General features: G+C 39.1%; 1 protein-coding gene across 1 annotated transcript in view; it reads right to left on the reverse strand.

Moving 5' to 3' along the window:
- Window positions 1-674: 674 nt before the first annotated feature.
- LOC118401477 (cilia- and flagella-associated protein 46) overlaps window positions 675-17,283 on the reverse strand; it is an 85,581-nt gene continuing 68,972 nt past the window's right edge. The window contains exons 52-59 of the mRNA XM_035799018.2: window positions 10,291-10,370; window positions 9,589-9,903; window positions 9,053-9,105; window positions 7,881-7,993; window positions 3,432-3,513; window positions 3,018-3,154; window positions 2,762-2,863; window positions 675-1,036 (exon numbers count right to left, since the gene is read on the reverse strand). Of these exons, the coding sequence (XP_035654911.2) occupies window positions 909-1,036; window positions 2,762-2,863; window positions 3,018-3,154; window positions 3,432-3,513; window positions 7,881-7,993; window positions 9,053-9,105; window positions 9,589-9,903; window positions 10,291-10,370 (1,010 nt within the window). The 3' untranslated portion in view covers window positions 675-908. The remainder of the gene's footprint in view (window positions 1,037-2,761; window positions 2,864-3,017; window positions 3,155-3,431; window positions 3,514-7,880; window positions 7,994-9,052; window positions 9,106-9,588; window positions 9,904-10,290; window positions 10,371-17,283) is intronic.

Genomic DNA, 17,283 nt, shown 5'->3' on the forward strand with positions numbered 1-17,283 from the left:
TGACTCTTGGATACCAGATAACAGCCAACATCCCACTTATTATCTAGAGTAGACTGTTAAGGCATATATTGAGTTAAACACACAGCCAAAATACAACACGGAAGCGAGCACTATAAACAACATGGTTGCTAACAAAGGTGTGATGTATCGACAGGGTGAAACATCCCAAGAGCAACACACACAACTATTTCAGTTGCATCTGCTGGAACGTCAAGTGGCACAAATGTTATTTGTGACCAGGGGCAGTATATATCAAGCGTGTCAAGAGTGCTAATTTAGGATAAGATTAGACTTTTAGATTACAATGAATAAGGTCACAGACCGCATGGGGGGAGCCTGATCCTAGATCAACCCTCCTACTCTGAGACGCTTTATACATACAGCCCCAGGTGCTGTCCTGTGGCCTACTGTAGATCCAGTCCTCTCACAACCAACCCATGTGGTCCAGATATTATGTACTATACATCCCTGTTTTCATCGCTTTATTACATTATTGGTTTTGATAACAGTGTAATTCCAAAGCATGGCAGAGCTCCATAGGGGAGAACGCTTGGGGAGTGGACGATAATTCTTTAGACATTTCCCTCTTACCCGACCCTGTCTATCCCACCACTGGCACCAGGTGCATTAGATGGCTTATTTCTGCCGAGGCGCAATAAAACAGATGAAACAAGTGGAGGCAAACAAGATATTTATTTATTCACTGAAGCCAAGCAACGAATGGTTAACTGTCTCTTAGAGAAACCGAGGACTACTCTTGGCTAATGCATTTTTGGGATCTGTTTGTAATTGTACAGCCTTGGGAATAACTGTGTTATTAGATGGCATTGTGTTGATGTTTTCTTTTAATAAAACAATTTTACGAATATCCTTAAATTTGAAGGAATGTTACGAGGGACTGAAGTGGATCACGTAATAACTAAGTTAGGCAGTCCATAGATGACACAATTGAAGGCTGATGATGAAGTGGTCAATCTTGGTTGAGCATCATGTGCATTCCCATCTCTATTTACCGAATTCTCGTGGCCTATGGAATCTGTAGAGAAAAGAGAAAGAGAGGGAGTAAGAGAGAGAGAGAGAGAGATGACTCAGGGAGTGAGAGTGACACAGGTAGCACAAGCAATGTGCTCCGTCTTCTAAATCCTAATAATTGACAGAGTATTCAGTTTTAGGAACATTTTAATTCTAGGAATTGTGTCATGAATGGGATAAGCAAAAAAAACAACACATTTTGCTTGGTGGCAAGACTAATTTACACCTGAATACATGCACTTAACCCTTTACACTCGTACCCGTATACGGGTTGAAAATGGCAGATTTTGGGCACTAATAAGCACCTACATTGGAACGCAGTGGCAGTACAGTAACATGCTATACATGATGTAGAGTGCAAGTTCTTCAGTTCACAATGCTGTATGAGTTTTAACTGAAAGCTATACTGAACTTGAGCATCATGAACTTGAGCATCATGTGACAAAAAGTTGCCAAAAATCTATCCTGGTTAATTGGCCAACTTTTGTAAATGTTTTGTTGTCTGACTTAGGTAAATGCTGTAAGTGAAGATGACTCTGGGTGTTCTGAAAGATGAGACGTTGAGGATTATAATAAATACTGCTTTAATGCCATAAAAGCAAACCAAACACCCGTGACTCCAAATGTGCACTTCACATTTCCAAACTCATGTCATATACAGTGTCAATATTCCTGATCACTATGTTTGATGTACATTTACAAGATTACATGGCGTAATACCCTGGGTTGTTCTGAACATAATGAACCTGTTTGTTCATTGTGAAGAAAATTCACAGCGGCACACGCACCTGAATATACTCCGGACTCATTTCTATGCGCACCAAAACTACAAACAATTTATTTTAATTGCCTTGTGAAAGCCTAACACTGTAAAATTATATTTTAGAACTTACCTAGTCATATTAGCAATAGAACAAGCTTTCAAGTCATGCTGACCTGACCCAGATTGTGAGGTATGATTGACTGTTTTTGGATTGTGTTAACAACAGTAATTGTCTGATGGCAGGGAAGCAGGGTTGTGTTCCAAATTGAACTACTACAAGTATGCTTGCTCTAGTTCCTCAACAGCAGGTAAGAAAGCTTTAAAAAAGTACCTTATAGTTGAAATTGCTTAGGAACTGTGCACACTTTGGAGGTGTATGGCCACTTGGGGACACTAGTTAGTCGTCTCACTCAAACCCTTGTAATTTGTATTGCACCTACCCCACATTTTCCAGGAATATTCTTATTTTGCTACTGAATGTATTCAGCACATTTTCAGATTTCGTTATCAACAAATACGTCAAAAAGGTACAGTAAAAGTACAATGCACATAAAATCAACAGTGTAAGGTTTGGATTCAGTCTTGTGTCAGGTGAACTGTTGTGCACTCACCTTTGGTCTAATCATTTCCCCATTATCTCCAAACAGTTCCCTTTCAATTGATACCATGGTTATGCATATGCCATTCATATTTCTTCTGTAAGAAACATTTCCCTATCCATATAGGCCAATTCCCACTAGTGTAAAGGATTAAAGGCTCACTTGATGAATGGCATTATTCCCGCATAGTGCCACCAACAAAAATGTCAAATGTAAATGCAAATGCATACCATGGCATTTTTGTAATGCAAAAAGCACTCAACATTCTTCCAAATATCAATTTCAACATATTTTCTAACTGTCTTAACAGAATACTACCAGATATGATTGAATATGGCCCAGTCCCAGAGTTGTAGTGATGGCCTACCATCTGATCCTGCAGTGTTTACGTCTTTCTCTGTGCTCTGGACTTCTCCCTTCCTCAGTGCATGGACAGTCTGGCCAGAGGTCAGGCCTACCCTCAGGAGATCTACAACACATGAAAACACACAGTACACAACACATATTACAGCTATTCTTAGACTTCATGTCACACCTTAAATTAAAGCTTTCATGTCCCAGTTTTGAAACTGTTTTTAATTTACATACAGTAATGTGCATCAGTAACAGTGTATTGAACTCACTCTCCATGACGGAGTCCATGTTATTTATGTTCCTCTGGGGGCTGCTGTGCCACTGGTTGAGCAGAACACAACGGACGCCACTCAGAGTGAGTAGCAGGGCTGTCTCCAGGGGCCTCTCCAGGGCCAGGTGTCCATCACTAAAGGAGAGGGAGAAAGCGAGAGAGATAGAGAGCGAGAAATATAGATAAAGGGGAGTGAAAGAGGGGGAGATAGAGAATATATAGATAGAGGTAGAAAGAAGGATAGAAAGAGAGACGGAGACACATGAGGTCTATAAAGGAACTGTCCAGCGTCTTCTCATAACCATCCTGAGACGAAGCATCAAACAGCTGTGGTGTATCAGCTGTGAAGGAGGGGATGCAACTTAATGCACTTCATTGGATAAAGTCATAAGAAGCACATGCAATGCGTTACCTCTTTTGCACATCTAGCTTGGATTGCCGTAGCATGCTGGCGCTGTTCTGGACGAGGTCGAAAAGGACAGCCATCTGGCACTCTTGAGGACAAATAACAACACATTATCATCATCTGGTCATGGGTCGTTCCACAAATAGTGACTTTTGTGTCCCTTTGATATTTTATGTAAAAATGGTGCACCAATATTGCATTTTAAACGCCTGTTATATTAAATGTAGTGCCCCTTACATAAACCACATGGACAATTCAATAAATGAATAAAGACTTGCTAAAGTGCATGTTTTTCTGACTTTTAGGAAGATTTCAACCCACTTCACCCCAAAATTATTTATTATTTATTTCACATTAGTGATTCCTTTACGTTTGTCCCTCATTTGAAGTTAAACCCTGTTTCTACTGAACTCTCATTTTAATATTGTGAAACTATTCCTTTAAATTATACTTTCAAACGACAGTGTAAATCATAGTGTAAAAGCATGTCAGCTGGTTTTACTCTTTTTGACCATTTTCTGGTGTTTGGTGATGGAAAACGGAACGGATCGAGCATAACACATCAACCATGTTACCCATCGATAGATAGGCTAGAAATGTTTAACTTTATATATATATTTTTTAACTTACATTCAATTTCCACTCCCTGTTGAACACAAGCTTCCATTCCCCGTCACAAGGGGAGTTATGGCTGATTTAAGATGAAATCATCAGCCTTTTTATGTCAATCCTGTTATTTTAAATGGCACCTCATTCACAATTGAACTCTTTTGAGATGTGAAAACATGCTTTTTATCAAATAACATTTTATTGGCCACATATTTAGCAGATTACGGGTGGAGCGAAATTGTTGACTATGTGCTCTTAATGACAACATTTTGAAATGAGGTGAAATAAATTGTTATTTGGGACCAAATTACACTACCCAAAACATACTCTATGGGTGGAATGATACACTACTGTTCAAAAGTTTGGGGTCACTTAGAAATGTCCTTGTTTTTGAAAGAAAATAACATTTTTTGTCCATTAAAATAACATCAAACACCAGTCTCAACGTCAACAGTGAAGAGGCAACTCCGGGATGCTCCGGGAAAGCCATATCACAGACTGGCCAATTAAAAGAAAAGATTAAGATGGGCAAAAGAACAGACACTGGACAGAGGAACTCGACGTTGAGACTGGTGTTTTGCGGGTACTATTTAAAGAGGCTGCCAGTTGAGGACTTGTGAGGCGTCTGTTTCTCAAATTAGACACTCTAATGTACTTGTCCTCTTGCTCAGTTGTGTACCGGGGCCTCCCACTCCTCTTTATATTCTGGTTAAAGCCAGTTTGCATTGTTCTGTGAAGGGAGTGGCACACAGCGTTGTATGAGATCTTCAGTTTCTTTGCAATTTCTCGCAAGGAATAGCCGTCATTTCTCAGAATAAGAATAGACTGATGAGTTTCAGAAGGAAGTTCTTTGTTTCTGGCCATTTTGAGCCTGTAATCGAACCCACAAATGCTGATGCTCCAAATACTCAACTAGTCTAAAGGCCAGTTTTATTGCTTCTTTAATCAGAACAACCGTTTTCAGCTGTGCTAACATAATTGCCAAAGGGTTTTCTAATGATCAATTAGCCTTTTAAAATGATAAACTTGGATTAGCTAACGCAACGTGCCATTGGAACACAGGAGTGAAGGTTGCTGATAATGGGCCTCTGTACTCCTATGTAGATATTCCATTAAAAAGAATCTACAGTTTCCAGATACAATAGTCATTTACAACATTAACAATGTCTACACTGTATTTCTGATAAATTTTATGTTATTTTAATGGATAAAAAATGAGCTTTTCTGAAAAAATAAAATGTCTAAGTGACCAGAAACTTTTGAACGGTAGTGTATGTATTCTTGGATTTATTTTTTTTATGGGATTTACTCTACAGGGACCGTGCACATTAATGAACATTTCCTTGGTTACATCAATGTAAATGCACCAGAGTTAGTAAAAGGGCTAATTCTCATCTGTAGCCCCTAGATCGGTTATGAAGGAAGGTCAATGAATTTAGGCCAGTGTGTGTAAACGAAAGGAAAAAGAGAAGAGAGCTGTTGATTCATGTTCATGACTCCAACAAGCACAGTTTGTCATGCTCAAAACTCTCTTCAGGCATTAGATTGAGTGCAGGAAGTAGAATTTAACTCATTCTCCCTCCCTCTGCTCTAGATCAGTTCTGAACATCTCGGTCTGACGCAAGAAAGACATTTCCCTGTGCTTGTACTTGTGCATGACATTAAAACTTGAAACTATCTAGAACATCTGCAAACACCTTGTACCACCCAACTGGGTGGGGTTGGCTTGTTATCGAGTTACAGCTGTTATTCAGGCGAGGCAACATAGTCTGAACATTCCTCACCACTTTGTTTGGTTAGAAGTGCCAAAGCCCAGCCTGTCTTTGATAGTGGATGGTATTGTGAGGCCCAGGGTGATGTGTAAGGTCATCCTGACTTCCCCTGTCAATCAGATCAAATACACCCAGTGTCATCCACACCCAAAACGTCCTTTGTTTTGGAGGAAGTAAAACAAAAAAAAATCAAGCAAGGCCAAGAGCCATGCCTGTGAAAAGCATTTGATTGTTGTTGAAAAGGGTTTGAAAGGTGTGAAAAGTCAGAAGGCTTTTTGGGTTGAGTGGTCAGTTATTTCAGGAAGATTAGTGAAAAAGTATCGTAATAAATAAATCAAGACAGCAGCCACTGAGGAAAGAGTGGAGTCTCTGTCTCCAAAATACCAAAGGCATTTGAAATGAACATGATGAGAATCAATACCCTCCCCAAAAAAACATTTGTTACTTCTATGAAGAGTGCCTTGTTCCGCCTTTCTTTTTGATGACCAATTGACCCCTTTTACCAAAGAGCACCTTCTGTCTACCAAAATCTACTATTGTGTACCTTAGCAGCGTTTCCCTTCCTCCTTGTTTTATACAGGCTGCTTTATGCTCTATTTAGACAGCGGTATTTCATTTCACATAATGCAAATGAGAAGAAAAAACATGTTATTCTTTTTTGTCAATGAATGTGTTAGTCAAGTGTCTATTTACTCTTAAATGTACTACAGCACTGCGACCTTGTACAGATTTTTGAGTGGCAATTGGTGTAATCAATGTTTATAGACAAGGCCCCTAGTCAATATCAATTGCGGAGGTGTTTGTCAATGGATCTGCCAAAATGTGACACACCCGGGTTAGGCCACAGGTGGGGCACTGTCAGCTCCAGACTCTGATCTGCTGGATTGGGAACGCCAGAGTTCCTGTCCAGGGAACAGTTCAATGTGAGATTAACGTTAATTGACAGCTTGCTCTCTAGTGCCTATAATAACTACTTCAACTCCGGGCGACAGATTCAGAACACTACATCTGATGAACATCTCCAATGCACACATTAAACCTACATCAAACAATTACTAGGCCTATATCATGTTAATAAATCATATAAGCCTAGTGATTATCCCGAATCAATTCATTCTGAATCTCTGTATAATTTCTACAAGTGCTTGGTGAAACTTGGAAAATGTAACAGCAACAGGCCTATAATGAAATCTAATTGATGTTATATTGCTGTCTTTCTAAATATAACCACTCGGGGAATTAAAGATTGATGTGTTTAAAAGAGATTACGTCTACTGCTCCATTTACGTACATAAGCTACACACAGTACAATTTCAAATTTATATCTGGGTTTTTGTTTCTCCATCACTGACTTTGGAAAATCCTTCATTTGATTAAATAAATCATATTACCATCACATAATATCCAAAGCCACTCAGATCTTTGACACAATGTGACATTTTTATATAAGTCTTTACAAATATTCCCTGTCATAACGGAAGAGTTATGTTCTGTGTTCTGAACTTATAGCCTAATGCCTTTGAATACCAGTCTTTGGAGTTGAATGAGTTGGATTTGGAGTTGAATGATGTTGTTTTCTACTTAGTTTCCTTAATTTTAGATGGCAAACAGCAAATCTCTGACACACAGGATGCATCCTAAATGGCACCGTATTCCCTAAATGTAGTAATTTATTTTTTACAAGAGGCCCTGGTCAAAAGTAGGGCACTACATAGGGAATAGGGTGCCATTTGGGACGCCCTTTCAGACGAATGGGTCACTTCAAAAGGTATGTTGTGCTAATTCTGCAGTGGTGGCATATATACAACATCAGCTTACTGGGAGGGAGGCATAGTTGGAATGTGGCAGGTTCTGGTTATTTATTTGTGTTCTGGTATTTGAGCTTTGGCTTTGGTTAAGGGCATGGTTGTTTTCTGATCAAACAATTGAAATAGTCTGTATTTGATGGAAAAAGCTGATACTATAAAATAAAATCTACCTCAAATCGTCCAACATCTTCACAAGAAGGTTCTTGAAACTCAGACCAAACAAACTCAAACCACAAAAGAAAATAGGTAGGTATTGGATACAGTACCAGAAAGGTTGAGGGCAGCCAGCTTGGATGGTGGGATGTTAGCGAGAAAGCGCTCCATTCCATGGAAGATGAAAGCACTGCAGTTTGTCAGCAGCTGCTCCAGCTCTGCGAGACTGACACACACACAACAGTGTTAGTGGCTTAGAGTGCAGCATGCCATGAAAAAACATCAGCCATCAGATTGGTATGCCAGCGGACAGGAATACATGACATACATATGTGACTCTTGTGTCATTACTGCTAATGAGTGTGTTGAGTGAAAGTGACTTCTGACCTGGGAGTGCGTTCACTCCCCAAAAACCCTCCCACAGTGGGGTGAATTGCTGGCTGTATGCCTCCAAAGTCCTCTTCATCCTCTCTGTCAGGCTGCTGCCTTCTGAAACATAACAACCCCCCCCCCACCCACACACACACACACAACATACACACACGACACACACACAGAGAATAAACAGTTCCAGCTACTTCATCATTTATTATCATTGGATGAGGTACAGTGCCTTGACAAAGTATTCGGCCCCCTTGAACTTTGCGACCTTTTGCCACATTTCAGGCTTCAAACATAAAGATATAAAACTGTATTTTTTTGTGAAGAATCAACAACAAGTGGGACACAATCATGAAGTGGAACAACATTTATTGGATATTTAAAACTTCGGATGTCATACTCATTTCGGCTTTTCATCTAGTAGAATTCGCTTCACATAACTGAATAGTTTTTTCACACTCAAGTGTGTTCGACACCAGCTGATAATCAGAATAGGGGACGTGTTCTACAAAAATGTATGAACGGCGGGGAAAAAGCTTGATTGCGCATTCAATGAGGCCATCTCAATATGGATGAGTAGTATATTGATATTTGTTGCTTACTGCATATGATTTTACTAAACAGTACGTTCTATATAGTATTTGGTATGATTAGTACACAGTATGCAGTTTAAGTAAGTAGCAGGCAAGACAGATTTCGTAAAACGGCCACTCACATACATAGGGATATCAACATAAAAGTCGGCTAAAGGTTAAAAACTCTGACCATTACAACCACGTCTATTTGGTGCTGGCAACATTTTCATGCTTATTAAAACAAAAGATCAAATCAATAAATGGGATTGGAAAACAGTGCTATCTTGAATGACTTTTTGGGGGCATATTCTACACTAGATTGGAGGCACCTCTTTACGGTACTCTTGGATGTTTCGTTCAGGAGAGCCATGCCCCTAAGTGTCTACTGCAACAAAACCCATCATTGCACAGCTTACAAAGATATCAGTAGAGATCAGGGTCTATATTCATAAAGTGTCTCAGAGTAGAAGTGCTGATAGGATCAGGCACCCACTGTCCATATAATCTTATACATTATGATATGAAAGTCAAATCGGATCCTAGACACTTTATGAATATGGGCCCGGGCTGTCAGAACAACATAGCTTATCGTCTGGGGCCGTATCGTGATCAACGATTCTCTTGTGGAAATTATTAGCAAAATCAGAAACATAATAATGACAACTAAGATCATGCTTACTTACCATATTCCTCTTCGTTGTAAGGGTCTATGATATCTTAGATGAGGTGTATTAAGGACAATTTCCTCCACAGTATGTCATTGGTCTGGCATTACAAACAATCTTATTTCCCAAATCAAATTTCATGAAGCCATTTCTACATAAGCAGTTGTCACAAAGTGCTTTACAGATGCCGAGGGTTAAACCCCAAAGAGCAAGCAATGCATAGGTAAAAGCACTGTGGCGAGGAAAAGCTCTAGGAAGCAGGAACATAGGAAAAAACCTAGAGAGGAACCAGGCACTGAGGGGTGGCCAAGTCCTCTTCTGGCTGTACTGATATTTAAGAAATACCTATCTAGGAAATTCCTCGAAATATAGATTCTCTCACCACTGAAAATCAGTGAAATACTTATTGGAGGTGTTAAAAGGTCATTATTAAAGTCAAACAAGTAAAATATACATTTGAAGTTGTGTGTGTCTACTGGGAGGGTGTTGGGGGGCAAGACACGATTGACCGGCACCTGGGTAACAAGAAACACAGATTAAATCCAGGTAGATTAATATTGGATAGAGACATCCAAACAAACATCTGTGACAGCAGGAGCGGAAGAGACACATTTGACTTGGGAGTGAGAGAGTGGAGTAGTGAGAGGGAGATAGAGAGGGCGGGTTGAGAGAGCGAGAGAGAGGGGGAGAAAGAGAGGCAGGGGAAGAGAGAGAGAGAGAAAGAGAGCAAGAGTGAAAGGGTGACAGGGAATAAATATGATATAGAAGCAAAACACAGGATCATTACACAAACATTATGTCATTGATTGGGAAGTCACAAGCGGGCAAGGGGACTTAAATCATTTCTTGTGCTGAAGGCAGGTAAAAAGGCAGGCCTTTTTAGATTTATTTACTGAACTCACCATTTTGATGGCTTTGCTTTGATCTACCTTCCCCTTGGCTCCCTTTCCACCTTTGGTCTCCTTTTTGTTGTCACTTTCAACTGCAGCAAACAGGATGCAGAATTAATAAAGGAAGCGGTTGTCTGGCGGTTTAAATTACACAGCATTTTGACAAATCCTAATGACTTTACTTTACTTTCAGGTTTACTGCCAAAGCCAATGACATCATTGAAGATGCTGAAAGAATACAGAAACTCTGAAAGTTATCCTACGACCCATAAATACTTTCTTCTGCAGTGACCACTAGCAAACTAGTAATCTCTCAAGGACAGACTACGTCTGACCAAATTAAGCAAGATTATAGTTCAATGTTAACCGAGATAGCAAACTAGTGAACCCTTAAACGTCAGGCCTTGTAGAATTCCTTTTCAGTAAATGTACCCTATAATTAAATCCAGAAACAACAGACAGACACCTAAACAAAATAACCATTGCTTTCCCAAAGGAAGTCTTTTGTATGCTCAAATTCATCCTGTGCATGTTTCATGCAAACTACTGCGTAGAATAACAAATAGCGCTTTCCAAAAGGTGCTTCAGGCACTACATCTTCTTGACACAGTGGTAAACTATAGATGTCAAAATTATGGTAATGTTTGTCCTAGGTGTGGAAAGTAAATGTCACTTTTTTATATATACTCCAGCCACCCTCATCCGCATACAATCTCTGCTCAGTACGACATGTGTGTGCACGAGACACACACACACACACACACACACACACACACACACACACACACACACACACACACACACACACACACACACACACACACACACACACACACACACACACACACACACACACACACACACACACACACACCAGATTCCAAATGCCCTATGGTACATCCTTGCTCATTTAAGTCTAACCTTTGAGCACCCACTGGTGTTATGCAAATGATTTAACCTTTTTAAAGTTAATTAAGCTTGCCCAAACATAACATTAACTACTTTTTCTTTTGGAAATTCCAAATGTGCATATTTTCGGAAAGGTTAAGAAAACGTCATCCTTCAAAAGAACTACAATAAAACATTTAAAGACAATTTACTTACTGTAATTTTACACGTGAAGACCATTTCAGAGGTTCAAAATGTTGAATGCATATCGGATGTTTGTTACACTTGTTTAACATCCAGACAGGCTGCGAGATACACTGCGAATGTCCATGTATAAATAAAACACAAAAATAAAACACAACACAAGTCTTATCATGAAAAATTACGAGGCTTAAAAATCCTTCTTTAACCTGTCTCCCCATTATCTATACTGATTGAAGTGGATTTAACAGGTGACATCAATAAGGGATCATAGCTTTCAACTAGATTCACCTGGTCAATCTATGTCATGGAAAGAGCAGGTGTTCTTAATGTTTTGTATACTCAGTGTATGCCAAATATTCAGTCAGACAATAATATAGTTTTGTATATGGCTAATTTATGTGCTAACAGGAACTTTGCAGCTCGCTGGCGCTTCAATACAACTCTTACAAAATAAGAGCTTCAAACATTAATTTGCAATAGTTCTCGCAGAATTCATTAGCATTAATGAAGGATCGATTGATGATCCAAGCATACTTTGGGATGCAATTCAAGGCTTTATTAGAAACAATGCAACTTCATTTAATTTATTTATACAATGCAAATATTAATGAAGCAAAACGATTGGAGGCAAAGTTAAATGTTTTACAATAGAGTGCAATCTGACACCTCTTCAAAATATTTACACGACATAGAATTGGTTAAGAAAGAACTGAATGTTTTATACAGACGTGCAGAATTTATTATGTACAAAGCTCGTCAGAATTATTACTTCAACAGTGCACGGCCCAGCCGGTTATTGGCTATGAAACTAAGGACCAATGAGGGCTTTGCAAATAATATTAGAGTCAAATCAACAGAGGGGATAGTCCAAAATCAAAATCAAATCAAATGTATTTATATAGCCCTTCGTACATCAGCTGATATCTCAAAGTGCTGTACAGAAACCCAGCCTAAAACCATACAGACCAAAAGCTAATTAACAATACTTTTCGCTCTTTTTATTCTAAATTGTAGGTTAAACATGACGATAATGATGGCACCAGTATTCTATCGCCTCATATCATTGTTAAATTTAGATGTTAAATGATATGCAAAAATTATTGGCTCGCAGACTTGAACCTTGCATGACAAATTTAGTTAATGATAAAAAAAAAACTTGTTAGGCCTCTGACAACATCTGCCGTCTGCTTTCACATCATTGTTGCAGCTGCAGATGTGGAACTACCTGATGCTGTTCATTTCACTTCATGCCGAAAAGGCCTTTGATCACTTTGAATGGCAGTATCTCTGGACAGTACTCAAACGTATGGGCTTTGCAAATTATTTTCAAAACAATTCCTCATTGCCAGAAGGACAAGGCAAGGATGTGCTCTCAGCAGCTTGCTCTTTGCTTTATCACTAGAACCCCTGGCTCAAGCAGTCTGTCAGTCCACACATGTACCTATCACTACTCACATCTCTGACCACATATGCAGATGAAATATTACTATAGGTTGGAGAGGTCCCTCGTTCTCTACCTGTCCTTCTCAATATCTTTAAAAACTTTAGTTCAATCTCAGGTTACACAATTAATTGGACCAAATCCACACTATTACCGCTTAATGAAGAGATACCTACATGTCCACTGACATCCCAATAGTAAGCCATTTCAAATACCTAGGCATTGACATCTATCAGTCCTCACAGATCACTACCAATTTTAATAGTGTTCATAAACAAGTAGAGTCAGACCTACAAAAGATGGTCTCAATGCACAAATTCAAACTCTTTTCAGACATGCACGTACATCATTAAGCTGAACATACTTCCTCTGATAAACTTTTACAGCTCTATGATTCCCCTTTCACAGCCACTGGGATATTGGAAGAAACTGCACCCTTTGATTTCCAAATTTATATGGAGGGGAAAGTGCCCTTGGATCAAAATGTCCACTTTATAAAGACGGAAGAGTTCTGGAGGCCAAAATCTCCCCAATCTTAAATTATATGTCTGGGTCTTTATTCTGTGCCCACAATATGTGTGGTTTAACGCCAAAGTACAGGGGTTCCTCCGTTAAAAATTGCGAGCTTACACCACGGGACTTAGAGGTCATTTGTGGTTTAGTACGGTACACTGCGTCACCACTTCATTGCTCCAGACCAGCGCAAAGGGGAGTTAGAGCACTGATTATGCTTTTGGGTCCAAATGGGTCTCTGACAATGAATGAGCGACATAAACCTAAATAGAAACTGATAATTGTGCACGACTTTGTATTACTTACTAAAACTGTTGTTACACCAAGGTTTTTATTATTTTATTTTGGTCTTACTGTAGTAGTGTAGCCCACTCCCGACCGGTCACGTTATACAGCGCCTAAGTGGCGCAACAGTCCAAGACACTGCATAGCAGTGCAAGCTGTGTTTCTACAGATGCTGGTTCAATACCTCCTTGACTGGGAGACCCATGAGATGATTGTAGGTTTTTGGTTTCTCTCCCTCTAAAAACAGAACTAAATCATTCTAAATAACAAATTGGCTTTATTTACAAGTTAGTAACAATATCTCACCCCGTGTTCAAGAATGGCCTTTTTCCTCGCTCATTTTACGTTATTTGAAAACAAAATCTCCAAAATATGATTATTTTTTAAACAATGCAATTATAGTTATTATTCATGTAGAATTATATAAAAGCCCGTTGGATAACCTCACAGATATATTATTAACCCTGTTATTAGCAGGACAATATATATTGGTCACATTTTTTCATATGGCCTGGGAGTGCCCAGAGGTTAACTCCTTTTGGCAATCTGTGGCTTCATCAATGTCAGGCATTTTGGCTAAACCCATCCCATGTCTGGCCAATGTGCTACTGTTTAACGATGAGTCTTCACTGAACTTAACATACAGGCAGAGAAGGATTTGGCTTGCCGGCCTAACAACAGCCAAGAGAATGGTTGCCTTACAATGCCAAGCCCCACACACTCTGCCACATTAGCAATGTATTTATTTAGTCATGGACATAACTCAATTTGAACTGTCAATCTCTCAACTGCTTGGTGCAAAACTACAACAGTTGGCAGTATAAAATCATTACTTTATATACATGTACTTAAGTAAGCAGGCCCTTTGTGTGAGATGGGAAGGAGGGTGAGGGGATAAATGTGTAATGTCTGCTGGTGTGTGTGTGCTTGTGTTTTATAGTTTGTCTTGTCAACCAATAAATTATAAAACCTCATGAAAAAAAAATATATAAAAAAAGTGTAATGACATTCAACAATTGTCATTAGGCCTCCACTCTTGTAGTCTGAAATAATTAATCTAGTCTTGCTGACAAATGGTCATTTAAAAAAACAAAAAACAAGTAGTTAAGTTATTTATACTTAAATAAGTATTTTCTTGTCCATTATTACATTTTCGTGGTGAGTTGTGTATGCTTCAGGCTTCAGTAAACATTGTCCTTCACTCAACAATTGCTGTCATTCAGGATCTATTTGTTCAAAATGCCTCTAATACATTTCTTATTCCATTGAATTGGATTATACTCAAATCAATGACGTTAGAACGAAGCAGCCCTATTGATAAATTTCCTCTGCAACGACAATGATGTTATTGCCAGAGATGCCAGAGACTTTGAGCCCAGGAGCAACAAAGAGATGAGTGACTCAAGATCTTGACGATCAGAATCTGCTTGCTGTCTAACAAGATTGCTCGTCTGAAAATGTGTCCTGGACTGACAACACATGAAATTAAATTCAATATTTCACATCCAAAACTGTAAACATACAGTATGCAGTATTACAAATTTGTGACTAACCTTGAACATCCTAATCTCCCTACTGTCACATCTAAGGCAATCTAAAACAAATTTCAATGTAATTTCATGGATGGAATAACATGTATTCTTTTGGGAGAAATAAATGTAAAAACAAACTGTCATGCCCTTCCATAACCCTATAGCACAATTTGGTAAAAGTCCAAGTCCATATTATGGTAAAAACAGCTCAAATAAGCTAAGAGAAATGACAGTCAGTCAATCTAGAAAACACATGAAGGTCAGTCAATCTGGAAAATTTCAAGAACTTTTAAAGTTTCTTCAAGTGCAGTCGCAAAAACCATCAAGCACTACGGTGAAACTGGCTCTCATGAGGGCTGCCACAGAAAACGAAGACCTATAGTTACCTCTGCTGCAGAGGATAAGTTCATTAGAGTTACCAGGCTCAGAAATTGCAGCCCAAATAAGTGCTTCACAGAGTTCAAGTAACAGACACATTTCAACATCAACTGTTCAGAGGAGACTACGTGAATCAGGCCTTCATGGTTGAATTCCTGGAAAGAAACCATACTAAAAGGACACCAATAAGAAGAAGAGACTTGCTTGGGCCACGAGCAATGGACATTAGACCGGTGGAAATCTGTCCTTGGGTCTAATGAGTCCAAATTTGAGATTTTTGGTTCGCTGTGTCTTTGTGAGACGCAGAGTAGCTGAACGGATGATCTCCACATGGGTGGTTCCCACCGTGAAGCATGGAGGAGGAGGTGTGATGGTGTGTTGCTGGTGACACTGTCTGTGATTTATTTAGAATTTAAAAGCACACTTAACCAGCATGGCTACCACAGCATTCTGCAGCGATACGCCAACCCATCTGGTTTAAAGGCTATTTGACCAAGAAGGAAAGTGATGGAGTGCTGCATCAGATGACCTGGCTTCCACAATCACCTAACCTCAACCCAATTGAGATGGTTTGGGATGAGTTGGACCACAGAGTGAACGAAAAGCAGTCAAGAAGTGCTCAGCATATGTGGGATCTCCTTCAAGACTGTTGGAAAATAATTCCTCATGAAGCTGGTTGAGAGAATCTGAAGTGTGCAAAGCTGTCATCAAGGAAAAGGGTGGCTACTTTGAAGAATCTCAAATATATAATATATTTAGATTTGTTTAATTCTTCTTTCGTTACAACATAGTTTTGATGTCTTCACTATTATTCCACAATGTAGAAAATAGTAAAAATAAAGAAAACCCTTGAATGTCTGTCCAATCTTTTGACTGGTACTCTATGTAAGAGCATCATGATCTATGTGCAGTAGATAACTTATTGGATAGACACTGCAGCTTGCTAATAAAATATATTGATTGAACACTATCTGACACTTATTTCATTGCATCCTCAAGAATTTGAGGCTCACATTTCTCTGCGTCATTATCAGAATTACCTTCCCAGATATAAATGTAAGTTCAAGTGTCATGTGAATTTTACAACAAAATTACAAATTAATTTGGATATGCAGACCATGTTGGGAAAGAATAGAGCAGAGGTACTCAAATACTTTTTGAGAAGGTCCGGTCACACAAATTTCCTTGGCGACAAAGGTCCGGATGGATATGGTAATTTATCGGCATCGTAACAATGACTACCGCCCTGTAGCACTCACATCTGTAATGTAGTGCTTTGAAAGGCTGGTCATGGCATACATAATCCTGGACACCCTGGACCCACTCCAACTTGCATACCACCCCAACAGATCCACAGACGATGCAATCTCAACGGCACTCCACTCTGCCGTCTCCCACCAACAAAAGTGAGAGTGAGAAAGTTACAGACGCACACATATATTATACCCCTCCCCCCAAAATGCTAACCTCCCCTGTTATTGTAATGTTGAGAGGTTAGCATATCTTGGGGTATGATATTTGGTGCTTCTAACTCATCATTATTCACAATTCAGTCAGAACTAAACGTAACCATGGTAGGTAGTATCCACATTAATGTAGAAGTGTTTAAAAATATATAATATTCTTATTTACAACAGTGATTTCAAAATGCCACAGTACCTTACTTACCATTAATTTCTATTGAGCACAAAATAATCTGAAATACAACCAAAACAAACAGCAAATGCATCCAACAAGTTTGTAGAGTCACAAGCTTGATGTAAT

The sequence above is a fragment of the Oncorhynchus keta genome, chromosome 2 (genome assembly GCF_023373465.1).
Source record: "Oncorhynchus keta strain PuntledgeMale-10-30-2019 chromosome 2, Oket_V2, whole genome shotgun sequence".
NCBI classification, from domain to species: Eukaryota; Metazoa; Chordata; class Actinopteri; order Salmoniformes; family Salmonidae; genus Oncorhynchus; species Oncorhynchus keta.